Here is a 13,133-nt window from a genome sequence, read left to right on the forward strand (position 1 = left end):
ACACTTTAACAAAGCTTGAGACAAATTTACATTTTATAAAACAAAATTACATTAGCAAAAACACTTTTACCAAGGAAAAAAAACTTTAACATTAACGAAAACAAATTAACAAGATGCAAAACACTTTTACAAAGCTAAAAACAAATTTACATTTTATAAAACACTTTTACCAAGGAGAAAACAATTTAACATTAACAAAAACAAATTAACAAAATGCGAAACACTTTTACCATAACTGAAACAAATTAAAATGTCCCGAAACACTTTAACATTTCCCGAAACACATTAACATTTCCCGAAACACATTAACATTACCCGAAACATATTTACAAACCAGAATCAAACCGGAAAGGGAATGTCCATCATACCGGAAGTGACGTTTTAGTGATTGACTCAAATTTAAATTTGTTTTGGTGGAAAGACCGAAGGTTCGAGTGTGTTTACGTTCGGTAAACATGTTTTGTCCGTTTTGTGAAAACAACCTGGGACAAGTGACACGGTTTTGCCTTTCGTGTGGAGGATCTCTGGAGTGTTTAACCTCCTAAGACCCAAGCTGTTTTTTTATATGCATTTTTTATTTCTCTTTGCTATTTGGGCTTATTGGAACCTGATAAGTATAACAACTAAGTATCATCTTTTGACATGATGTACTTTTAGAGAAAAATGATGTCCACATATGTGAACACTCGTTCTGAATTTCCAAAAAAGTCATAAGTCACCTTTTTGTAATAGAGTGAAAAACTATTTTATTTCCACCTTGAACACAGCAGTTTTTCCTGGCTGCTTTTGCATGTATTAATAACTTATACACACATCATTTTGCATGTTTTGAACATCTGAGAGTAAAAACAACATGAAAACACTGCATTTTTGCTCCTTTTGGACTGTCACAACTACAGTACGGCTCATTTAAAACGCTACAAACAGTTGCAGGAAGACATCATATGCCTGTAACAAAATATAAAACATTCAAAGCATTTTGCATTGTCACTGTTGCATCTAATAATACCACATAGGCTACTGTTGTATGTGTTTTGAACATCATTGTGAAAAAACAAAACAGTCACAAAAACTTGGACAGTTACAGTATGGCTTATGTGAAATGTTGCATTGGTCATGTAAAAAAATAAATAGGAATGCCCTTTTCTTTAGGAACATGTACACACCTATGTGTGAAAGGCTGTGTAACAGTTGCGATCGCCTTGCAAGCACAAGAACACTTTGCAGGTCACACAACGCACTCGGGTTCTTCCAGTGCAGCCTGCTACCCTGCAGCGCGCCGCGTTCTTCAGGCTGATCATCTCTGGGAGATGGGCATTCGCCCTCCTGCGGACCGAGACATGGGGCACTGCCGTCACAGGACGTTTCTTCCCTTGATTTGAGTTGTCTTCTTCCTCTGACTGTTCAGAGAGGTCTGCATCGCTTCCTTGACCGTGATGCTGGGCCAAGAGGGTCGTAGCCATTTCCGTACGGAACTCAAGGAACTGCATGATGCTCTTCTTTGGTGCAGCACATATTGCGAGGTCTTTGCGGTAGAGCAGCCAGCTGTTGGCTAAAGCCAGATCCGTGAAGTGCATTAGCATCCGCATCGTCCACTTCTTAGTACGGGCGCTCATGCGATAGTAGCTAATCATTCTATCGATCAAATCAACTCCACCCATCTTGAGGTTGTACTCACGGACAATGCTTGGTCGCGAGACAGTCACATATTCTTTCAATTTCTTGTCCCAGCGCTGGCAGGTGTCTTCAGGCTCTGTGCCATGAACAACAGACATCATCAACACTGGTTTGTTGTCGTACCACTTCACTACACACAACTTTCCGTCTTCAGTGGAAAGTTCTGATGAGGTACCTCTTCCTGTGTTTTTCATGGTTTTGTCAGAGGCTAGCTTCTCCTTCGCGCCAGCGAGTCGGTTCTTCATTATTGTACCAGTAATGTACATCTCCTTCTTCATCATTTGTTCCACACATCGGATGCTTGTGAAGAACCGGTCACAATACACTTTCGTGCCACGATGCAGAGTTTGACACAGACGAGCCAAGACTAAGCCTCCCAACCCCAGGCCCACCTCTTCTTCTTCGACCTGCTCAAGCAGTGCACCTTTACCTTGATACAGATCAAAGTCCAGCACAATGCCATCTGCTGTAGCACAAACGAAGTTCTTGATGCCAACTGGGTTTGGCTTCATTGGCAGATATTGTCTGCATGGACAGGCTCCTGTGAAAGGAATCATCTGCTCATCAATGGATGCGCATTCAGGTCGATTCTGAGACTTGCAGCCTTGCAGAATCCGATCCAGAAAAGGCCTCACCTTCCAGAATGTGTCCCTCTTCCTCAGATCTTCTGGCACATCATCATCAATTAGCACTTTTATTGATCCCCTCAGTCTGAAGAATCTGTTGCGCGTGAATTTGTCAGTGATGGCAGTGATTCTCAAGGCTTTGGACCAGTACATCCTGATTGTTGGGTATCGGATGCAGGACATCAAAATACAGGCACCAAAAAAGTGGTAAACCTCATCTACAGAGGTGTTGAGTGGATCCCCACTCCTAGACAGTGACATAGCATTAGAGCAATCTGAAATCATTTTCATCAAATCTCTATCTATGTACTGTTCAAAATAGTTTAGTGGGGTCCAGCCATTCCTGTCTAGCTCAGTGTCGTCCTCGTGCACAAACTGGGCAAGGTCTGGCGTCAATGGAGTAGCCCTCCAGCGCAACCCACGTCCTGCACAACCAGAATCAGAATACAAATAGTACTTATTGCAAAGTAAGTTACATATTGTTACCCATGCAAGCAATTCACTGAGGTTTATTGGTGCATAACGTAGTTGAATCTGAGTGGACGTTTATATGAAATTTGAAAATGTACCCTCAAGGCATGCTAAAATAATAACAATTACCTTTATTGGGCTGTCCCTGAGTGCTTGGTCCTGGTGTTGGCTCTTCCGAGTAATCATCAGAGCGATCAGCCTCGATCTGCTGAGTTTGACGGCGCCGTCTGGGAGTGCGGGATGAACCTGTATCTGAACCTGAACCTGAACCTGTCAACAAGTGTTGTAAATAAACATTTTGCTTCCTATCCTTCACCTAGCCCTGAGGCCCTGCCTAAAATAAACAAATATCCACTGGGTCTTGGCTAACCATTATTTGCACCACGGAGACGTTTACGTCCTCTGCTGTGCTCAGTGGGCTGAGGAATGGGGTCCTCATCATCACTACTGTCATCCTCATCCTCACTGCTGCTTTGCTCCTGTGGTGGGGGTTGATAATTGACATCCAGGATGGGATCATCGTTGTCAGACAAGTCTTCCAAATCTGAGTTGTCTCCATCGATTAACCCAAGTAGCTCCAATGTTTGTTGCACAGAAAAACGCTCTGGAAATAAAAACATGAAAAAATCAAATACAAACCAATGTCATTTATATATGTATGCATTTATGTATTTCTTTGTTATTTATTTCACTGGGACAATGTATAGCTTTTCAACTGCACCAGAGTTAGCTATAAACAACTCTAGCTATTAGCTATAGCAAGGCACATTTGTACTAGCATATTAACATTTTCAACCCAACTAATTTATGTATGTATGTATGTATTTAGTTATTTAATTGTTATTTATTTCATCGGGACAATGTACAGCTTTTTAGCTGCACCAGAGTTAGCTATAAGCTATTTTACTTGTGCACATTTTTACTAACATATTAGCATTTTCGACCAACCTAAGTCCCGATGTACACATACATGTACATCATGTTTAGCAGCATACCAAATTGTTATTTTTACACATTTTTTGTCAAATTTGCATGTCATGACAAACGTACAATGCTTTGATACATATCTAAATCAGAAAAAGCCTTGAAATATGATAGGACTTCTTACCTTGTCGAGGTTTGTATTTGGAGCTGCCACTTGAATGATCCCTTGAGTTTGTCGCCATTTTGAATTTTTACCGTAGTGTGTTGTACTCTTCTGACACCACCAGATGGCAGTGTAAGTGCCCACATACGTGGCCATGAGGCCCCAGTTCAGCAGAATTAAACGACTGTGGTCATATGACCAAAAATGTGATGTCCACGCATGTGTACGCCAAGCCCTAGGAGGTTTTAAAGGACACGGACCAGACGGGTGTACCAAGCGCACAGCAGGGGACATCGAAACAGCCGGAAAATGCTAAACAAAGTAAGTGTAGTATTGCGCTAGCTTTGTGATGCTAATGTCAGACATGCAGTAAATACAAGTGCAATCACAGTTTAATATCAATCAAATACCAATCCATGTCTTAACGGAATAGCAACGCATTGAGCTAATATGCTAGTTTTTATTGTAGGCTTTCCGTAAACCTTAATGCACACTTGCTATTGCTGATTGTTGGAGCTGCTAATTTGTATATTTGTATTTGAACTATTCATACCAGCAGAACAACCAGGCCCATCCTATAAACTTTTCATGGAGTACAGAAACTCAAAGTCAAAAGAGAAACAGTCTTTTAACTGTGGGAAAGGAAGACTTAAACAAGAAAAGAGACGAGTCCAGGTAAGCTGCATTATCCGTTGCATACTGTTCTCAGTGTCTCTGTGTGTGTCATTACTTATATCTCTCTGCTATTTTACTAGATAAACATAGGAGTGATGTCGCCACAAGGAGTTGATTTAAAGCCTCGGAGAGGGAAAACACTCCCGTTGTTTACAGACCCGGAGGTAGCAGCACCTGCTATACTGGAACGAGCTGTCCAGAAAATGAAAGCCTTTAACAAGGACATGGATGAAGGACTGTACGTCCTTTTGTATCCAGACTGCTCAGAGGTTGTCAATGTGCCTGGTTCAGAAAAGCCATTCACATTGGCAGAATATAAAAAGGACTTACGAAAGGCATATGCCAGGATCACCCTTTTCATTTGCCTTGAGAAACATTTTAGAGGAGGTTTGTGGATGTTATTATTCAATATGTTTACATGTTAACATCCTCTACTGCAGCATACATAATAATGTGTTGAACGTTTTGCTTTTACTACAGGGGATGATACCTCAGACTCTGATTCGGATATTGTCATCACATCTAGGAGCACAGCTGAATTCAATCAGGGTGACACTGTGGTGTGTAAATGATTTTATTTTAATGTTCATTTATTTATTTGATATACATTTTATTTTAAGCAGGAAATCTATATTCTGGTCAATATTTTAGAAGAACCAACTTGGCAGTTACAATTACTATCAGAAACACTGACAACGTTTCACTGTTGATAGACATATGTGGTAAGGGAATAATAATGGAAGCTGTTGATAATTGTACACTTTTACTCATAGGTATTTGAATTTGAACCACGAAACAAAAGTACTCCAAAACACACACCTGAAAATGAAGGGTAAGTTTGTACTTATTTTTACAAAATAAGTAATTTATCTTTAAGTGGATGATAAGAATAGGCCACAGCATTTTCTCTGGTGAACATGGATACAAAAATACTATACATGTCATCTAATTTAAAAAAAAAAATTCTGTTATTTATAAATCTTATGGTTCCCCCTACCTCTAAATGTTACTTAAAACTCAACTATACCCTGTATCATGAAGTTAATAATTGTATCATGTTTCAGGAAGGCACTTGGACATTCATCCACAACTCAGCCTGGACAGGTATTGAGGCAGATTGTGGAAGCCTGATGTTTCTAACGTTCAGTGTTGTTTTGTTACAGACATTTGTATTTGTATTTCAGATAGTAATATCTGATACTGAGGATATGGGTCCACTCAAAACAAATACAGACAAGAGTACTTGCTACAGGTAAGTACAAATGTTAGTGACTCACTTACACGAGAAAGACATTTTTGTTTGTAAGATGTTTTAACATGGGAATTATCATTTCCTAACAGTACATACACAGACCTGTATGCACCATGTGTTGAAGAAGAGGACGAGGAGCTGGTTGCAGTCAACATGACGAGTTTATTGGACACTGAAATGTAAACGGACAGCTATTACAGTGGCATTACATTTTTTTTCTCTGTACAATATTTCTGGTACAACATTTTTTTTTTTAAACTGTTTTTGCACCCTCTGGAATATCCACTAATAAGGTCACGTTTTGTCCTTTACAGGGAGGAGATGCACGTTACATTACCTGCCATTATTGCTAACCTGTCACAGCCTATTGATCATGGAAGAGTCAGCCGGTTCAACATTTCAAGGGCTAATGTTTGGGATGGAGCAGTCAGAGGTTTCAAGCGTACATCGTATTCAGAAAACTGTGACATGCTGGTAAAATTCACTGATGATGCTGGTGTTTTCGAAGAAGGATTGACTCAGGTGGGCCCAGGAGAGAGTTGTTATCTCTACTGATGAAGAATCTGAAAGACCGGCCCATTTTTGATGGACCAGACGGACGCCGCTTCTTGGTCTACAATGCAAATGGTATGCATAAGGTTAGAAGTGTACTAATACAATTGTTGATCATGATCATTAACCATATATATCACATGACATATGATTTGTTGCTTGAACAACTTTTCCAAAACGTTGAGTTTCATTACAGTACATTAAAGTTTATAATAAATAATGTTTTAATTTTGCAATATGAATACATGTATTCACAGCTGTTAGGGAGGATGAATACTACTTGGCAGGAAAGATGATTGCGGTGTCAGTTGTGCATGGAGGTCCAGGGCCACATTTCCTGTCAGAAGATCTTGTATATTATCTTGCAGGCCAGCCTTCATTCAAAGCAACAGTTGATTTAATAACTGATGAAGAAGTAGGGAAAGCTTTACAAGAGGTGAGAATTGCATACAGCAACAGTGTGGTAGGGTGGATTATTATGTAGTTCCTGCAGTGTTTTGAGACATCTTTACTTTACCTTTATCACATACACCGAATTGGCTTCATTTTTTGTTTTGTGATCAGAATACCCTTTTTAGTCCCACAGAGGGGACATTTACATTGTTGGAGCAGAAAAGAGCCAAAGACAGCTTAATGTTACCTAAGAAGAATGATTAAAAACTATTAAAGATACACAAACACAATTTACAAAAAACACATCCTATAGTAGAGGATTTAGCAGCCAGGTATATATTGCACAAGGATAGTAGTAATGGTAATATATAAAACTTGTAATGGAACAAAAATGGCAAGAATATACAGTACATTCAGTTATTGACTGGATTGTTTGTCCATTTTATAATCTTCAGATTGAGAATGCTGCCTCAGTGGATGCCTTGCGAGAAATGACCATGAGACACAGCACAATGTTACAGACAGCAGGTTGTCTGAGACATGTGGCTTCTGTTGAAGGAAAGAAAGGAATTGTGTCAGACTACCTCCAGTGGTACATTATTGGCCGAAACTCATCTGTAATTGACAGGTAAGATCATATTTGTATTCATGTGATTTTGTTTAAAATGCCTCTTTGGTTTATTCTATGTTTATCTGTTAGCAATTAGTCAGTGTCAAAATGTGTGCCTGTGTAGTATAACTGATATGGGATGTCCGTCTCTCCTTTCCCTGCCTGTCTTGTGCCAATCTTTAAGTGCTCATGCCACCCCCCCTTTGTTTTATGAATTGGTTATTTAAATGTGACTTTGTGATGAAACATTTTTTTGTTCACTCTTCAGATTCAAGGAGGGTCTTTCAGCCCTTCAGTTTTTAAACGCACTACAGCAACACCCTACTCTGTTGGCCCCGGTCCTGTGCCACTCTGAAAAGCGACTTACTGCTCTGGAACTTGAGCGACTCTTCAAGCCTGACCTCAGTCCACCAGGGAGTAACAGGAGGCTTAGGGAAAGCCACACTTTGGGCTACTGGGCAGACTATCTCCTCGATTGTGAAGGTTTGTAAATCGCTGTTTTTATAACTATTTCAGGAAACAAATTGCCAAAATGTTTCTGAACATGTTTTCTTTGCAGAAAGCCAGACTGCTGTGTCTTTGGAGGATGTTTTGATGTTTGCAACTGGGCTGACTTCACTTCCCCCATCTGGATTTGAACCATCGCCAGGAATAGAGTTCCTTGATGACTCTCCATTCCCAATGGCAAACACTTGTTCCAACACATTGAAACTACCACTCCTTGACGCATACAATGTGTTTAAGTCTCAAATGGACTTTGGAATGCAACATTCTCCAGGATTTGGCTGTTTTTAAGTCATGTGACTTGATGACCCATTGAGTACAGACTCTATGAAGGTTGTTCATATAGTCGTTAGATGTGAGCGTGTTTTCTTTCTCACAGCTCATGTTGTCCATTTAGTTTGGGACAAAATCAAAGTATTGTTCTATACCTATACAATCTTTATAAATACTCTGAACTTTGCTATACTTATTTCACATTGCGACCCATAGCTTCTTTGTTGTAAATCAGTCATTCATTCTCAGGTTTCCAGTGAGTCCACATGGTTGAAATAAGACTTATACAGAAATGTTCTTTCTGCACACAATTACGCACACAACATAACCTTGTTTGTGCTTGCTAATTGGAGCGTTGTTTGTTGTTATTCCAGTTATATTTTATAATAATTAAGATATTTATTTTATGACTATGCTGTCATTTGGTGCTGTATAAATGACATTGAAACAAATATTGTGATTGGCTGGAAACCATGTTCTTTTCAAAATGCTGTTTTTATTTGAAAAAGTATGGGAATATCTTTTTTCTAAAGAGGACCAGTCTTCAGATGAACAGGTACCATAATCATTTGGATACATCACAGGGAAAAGAGTAAATGCAGTCTGACAAACCATGAAACCAAGCATTGTTGAGCCCTGAAATCTGATTTGGAGTGGTGAAACAGTGCTACTGTACTTCTGAATACCTTTTTGATTACTTTATAACTGAGCATATTCTTTCAGCTTCATGTACAGTTCTGATGCCGTCTCCCAGTTCTCTGGCTTCTGCAGGTCATTGCGCTCCATAGCAAAGTCCAAGTACTCCTGCATGTGTTGGTCCCCACATGGAGCTATAGACAGGCTTGTCTCAGGAACAGCATCCATTTCTGCCTGTTCAATCTCAAATCCACAGTCCCTGGAGCCAAATCTATGTTAAATAGAAGACATAATAGTATTAATTTACATTTAAGATAAAAACAGACAAAGAAGTATCAATCCATCACCAATGTATTACCTGTGTGACAAGTAGTACAGTTCATTGGGCACTACTCCTGGACATGATGCTGTTCTGGAAGGGCGAATCCTGTGACTGTTCCACAGTCTCACACACTCATCCAAGTCCTTCTGAATAACATCAACGAAGCAGAATCTCAAAAGGCACTGATGCTCGTGACTCCCGTTGAAGTATCCAGCATCTCAGAGGTCTGCAAATAGCTCCATCCAGAACTGAGACCTATAGAAATTGATATATTTTCAAGTAAATTATTAAGCAATATACAACAATTCTACAAATTACATTAAAAGGTTACCAGTAAAATCAACAACAAATCATTGAGTGTCTATTTAATCATTTATTTGCTTCACAACCTACAGTGCCTAGGTCCCCTCAGGGGCCGCTGTTCAATCCAAAACCCACGCTTAGATGTTCACGGTTTCTAACTTTATTTCTGCCAAAAAGAAGTTCTAAAGAAAGGCCTTATATAGTCTGGGTCATAGACTACAGGCTATAATATCTATTATAATAACAACTGATACACTTTAGCTAAGCAAATGTTGTTTGTCTGACTGTTGGCAAGTCATAGATCATCATGATAGACACTTACCTTCCCTTTCTTAATATGGACGACCAGGACTCAATACGCTGATTAGTCATGGATGTGCCATACATGTGGCTGGACGCTCCAGAGTAGTAGTCATGGTGATGGTGACGTAGGGTGCACTGAATTGCAGCCATAATTCCGTTCTCCGTGCCACAATCAGTCCGCAGCCTCATGGGGATGACACCGAGGTTTCGCACACATTTGAGGAAATATTGAGCGATAACTCTCGGGTTATTGTTTGTTGGACCACATTCAAGCCAGAGTACTTTACGTGAAAATCCATCTATGCATCCTGAAAGGGCCACACCGAATGGCTTAAGTTTGTCATAACCGTCAGCATGCCACATATAGTTCGGTCCCATTGAGTGGTAGGTTCTCCTTATAAACCTTCTGCGAGATCTCCTCTCGCAGCCTCGAGGGTTAAGCTCCCGGAGCAAATTCATAACATCATCTCTCTTCACTCGAAGACTGCACTTTTGTTTAGTACCTGCCACATTGTTCGGTATCCAAACAATTGTCCAGGTCCACGAAGTTCCAACCTGATGGCGTTAATTACAGCGATTTGAGAGGAATAACCCTTTCTGTGGTAAAACCCGGCTTGATTCAGTTTGCTTTTAAGAGTCCGCAAACTGATTTTTACACCGTGAAAAGTAGACAACATGTCCACGATTACAGCATACGAGTGACCTTCATTAAAATATTGCCCGCAATGATGCAAGATATCTGGTCCTTCTGTCTGGTCCGTGTCCTTTAAACACTCCAGAGATTGTCCACAAGATGAGCAAAACGGTGTCACTTGTCCCAGGTTGTTTCTACAAAACGGACAAAACATGTTTACCGAACGTAAACACACTCGTACCTATGGTCTTTCCGCCAAAACAAACTTAAATTTGAGCCATTCACGTCACTTCCGGTATGATGGACATTCCCTTTCCGCTTTGATTCTGGTTTGTAAAAGTGTTTCGTCAAATGTTAAAGTGTTGTAGGAAATGTTCATTTGTTTCAGTTATGGTAAAAGTGTTTCGCATTTTGTTAATTTGTTTTTGTTAATGTTAAATTGTTTTGTCCTTGGTAAAAGTGTTTTATAAAATGTAAATTTGTTTTTAGCTTTGTAAAAGTGTTTTGCATCTTGTTAATTTGTTTTCGTTAATGTTAACGTTTTTTTCCCTTGGTAAAAGTGTTTTTGCTAATGTAATTTGTTTTATAAAATGTAAATTTGTCTGAAGCTTTGTTAAAGTGTTTCACACTTTGTAATTGTCCATTGCACTTCCCAGCCACCGTACATTAATATCTGATTTGTAAAACATCACAGACAGAAAGGCATATTCGTCATTTAATGGTAAGCTATTGAAATTGTGATTCCATAGATGTGTCTTCCATCACCCAAATCCCCTGACTATGCTCTCTACTCAGTATTTACATTCTGATATTCAAAGAAAATCAGTAATATCTTTAAAAACTACAAGTCCTTTTCTATCAGCTCTGCACCGTTATGGTGTAAATATAACCTATCTACCAATTGGATCAAATATAAAAGTCAGCCGAATTACTATTGATACTGCAAGGAGGCGTATTTTGTGAAAATAAATTGAAGATGTTGTTTAATTGTTGATATATTTATGATCCACGTCACGTATTCAGTTTTGGCAGCAGTTCTCCTGTTTGTCCAGAAGTCTTCTCAGCAGGGCTCTATAAATAAAGAACTACGGCAGATGTGTAATATTTAATGCAGCCGAACCGTGTATTACAATGCCGTTATGTGATGACTTTCAAAGAGAAAAGCAAGAATACTCTGAATTACTGTAGGTATTATTTTATTTTTCATTGTCGGATATCATATCTTATTAACACCATATCCCAGCGTGCATTGTGGCTGAAACATCCAATCAACGAGCTTCAAGCTGAGGATCTTGGGTAATCAGTTTGGTGGGTTTGTGGTGTGTATCGCTCGAAATGTCACGTCTGTTTCCGGTGACTTTATTTACGGCTAAAAAGCCCAAGATTATAGAATTAAATGAATAAATAAAAACAAGGATAATTGTGTGTTATTGTTGAGTAAATAACAGTGTGTTATTTAGAAAATAATAACAAATTAGAAGGAAAATATTTAAAAAAATACAGATTTCAGTATTTTGAGGCTCTAAGCCTCATTTATTTTCCTCACAGATGGAAAAAAATTCCGACATTATACGATTTAAAATAAAAACAAAAAAATAAAAAGATAAAACACTGGCATGTAATTTACGTTAGAATAAATAGAATGGTTTTGAATAATAGATGAGAGTATGTCACTTTACAGCCCCGCCCACTTTTGGGGAAACCAACGCTGTCATTTGAACGGCGATCAAGCCTGAAGCCACAGAGATCTTCTTTTACTGTCCTTTCTTCTTAGAGGAAGTACAGAAACACGTTACTCTGGATTTGTTTTAATGTTTGAGGTGCAATAAACGACACAGCAGCTTTTTGGCATGTTAAAACTATTATGTTCTGCCTCGCTCATGAGAGGAACAGCTGGCGAAATTACAGCCTTGCCTACTGATTTTAATTTAACCATATATGGAGCCCGATTCTCGATTTCAAATGTGTGCTCTAAAATGATATTTATAAATAACTATTATCATTATTATAAGCAAGACAATAAATGGCAAAGATATGTAGAAAATAAACGTATTTAAGATACGTTCATAACAAACGTAACGTGGAAGAAAATATGCTTCTAGAAGATATGTAGAAAATAAACGTATTTGAGATACGTTCATAACAAACGTAACGTTGGAGAAAATACGTTTCTAGCTAAACGTAATTGAGAATGCAGTTTAGTTCTGTGGGAACGTAATTTTTAGGAGACAGGGTTGGTTTTAAAAACAGCAGTTAATAACAATTGTCTAAATGTCCTAACGCTGAACGTTAGCCACCTTTAGCTTAGTGGTGGTGACGAGAAGTCACGCCACAGTCATGTAGTTTAAGCATTATGTCAGCAATGTGGAGATTATCCTGCTGAACAAAACTTATCATAAACATGTGTTTGCCATAGAGCTTATTTTCTGCAATATTCCAAAATCCATGGTATAATCACAATTGTCGAAGGAGCCCTTGGAATGCTAACGGCCCGTCCACACTACAGCTTCAAAAAAAGCTTGGAGCTGGGCGTGTGGGAAGCTCGACCAACAACCAATCACATGAATCTCCCGCCCCTGACACACAAGCAGCGGTTTGATTGGCTAGAGCTTGTACTGGCATATGATTTGATTGGCTGACGCTTCCACCGAAAGCTTCAGAAGCTTCAAAAGTTGAACATTGCTCAACTTTTGCAGCCTGAAGCGCCAGGAAAGCTCCGCTGCAGTTCGGCGAAAAGTGACGTCACCCCATTCAAAGTGAATGGGCAGACGCGTTGGAAACCGTTTTTGAAGCTGTCGAAGCTGTAGTGTGGACG

The 13,133-nt window shown here is 39.2% G+C and overlaps 1 protein-coding gene and 1 long non-coding RNA gene across 4 annotated transcripts; one reads left to right on the forward strand and one right to left on the reverse strand.

The window, feature by feature from the left end:
- The first annotated feature begins 422 nt into the window (after positions 1-422).
- Positions 423-8,572, forward strand: LOC117539097. 3 transcript variants are annotated; one of them, XM_034205128.1, is made up of 13 exons: positions 423-532; positions 4,106-4,182; positions 4,418-4,536; positions 4,617-4,923; positions 5,017-5,096; positions 5,310-5,368; positions 5,601-5,640; positions 5,721-5,788; positions 5,878-5,967; positions 6,103-6,426; positions 7,189-7,361; positions 7,612-7,826; positions 7,903-8,572. In XM_034205128.1, the coding sequence occupies exons 1-10, from the start codon at positions 456-458 to the stop codon at positions 6,341-6,343; spliced, it is 1,158 nt and encodes a 385-aa protein (XP_034061019.1). In that variant the 5' UTR covers positions 423-455; the 3' UTR covers positions 6,344-6,426; positions 7,189-7,361; positions 7,612-7,826; positions 7,903-8,572. The 3 variants fall into 3 exon arrangements, with proteins under 3 accessions (XP_034061019.1, XP_034061018.1, XP_034061020.1); XM_034205127.1 differs by having other exon boundaries at positions 6,103-6,415; XM_034205129.1 differs by having other exon boundaries at positions 441-532; positions 4,421-4,536; positions 6,103-6,415.
- A 24-nt stretch (positions 8,573-8,596) lies between these two features.
- On the reverse strand, positions 8,597-10,589 carry LOC117539098. Its single transcript, XR_004567939.1, has 3 exons — positions 9,704-10,589; positions 9,115-9,333; positions 8,597-9,027 (listed from the first exon to the last, which is right to left on the reverse strand). It is a non-coding gene; the product is annotated as an uncharacterized LOC117539098 (long non-coding RNA).
- Positions 10,590-13,133: the final 2,544 nt, after the last annotated feature.

Source organism: Gymnodraco acuticeps, unplaced genomic scaffold (assembly GCF_902827175.1).
Source record: "Gymnodraco acuticeps unplaced genomic scaffold, fGymAcu1.1, whole genome shotgun sequence".
NCBI classification, from domain to species: Eukaryota; Metazoa; Chordata; class Actinopteri; order Perciformes; family Bathydraconidae; genus Gymnodraco; species Gymnodraco acuticeps.

Coding starts and splice junctions, on each gene's coding strand:
- LOC117539097 (XM_034205128.1), top strand. CDS start 456: ATGTTTTGTCCGTTTTGTGAAAACAACCTGGGACAAGTGACACGGTTT. Junction 533..4,105: donor TGTGGAGGATCTCTGGAGTG/TTTAACCTCCTA, acceptor GCCCTAGGAGGT/TTTAAAGGACACGGACCAGA. Junction 5,097..5,309: donor TCAATCAGGGTGACACTGTG/GTGTGTAAATGA, acceptor TTTTACTCATAG/GTATTTGAATTTGAACCACG.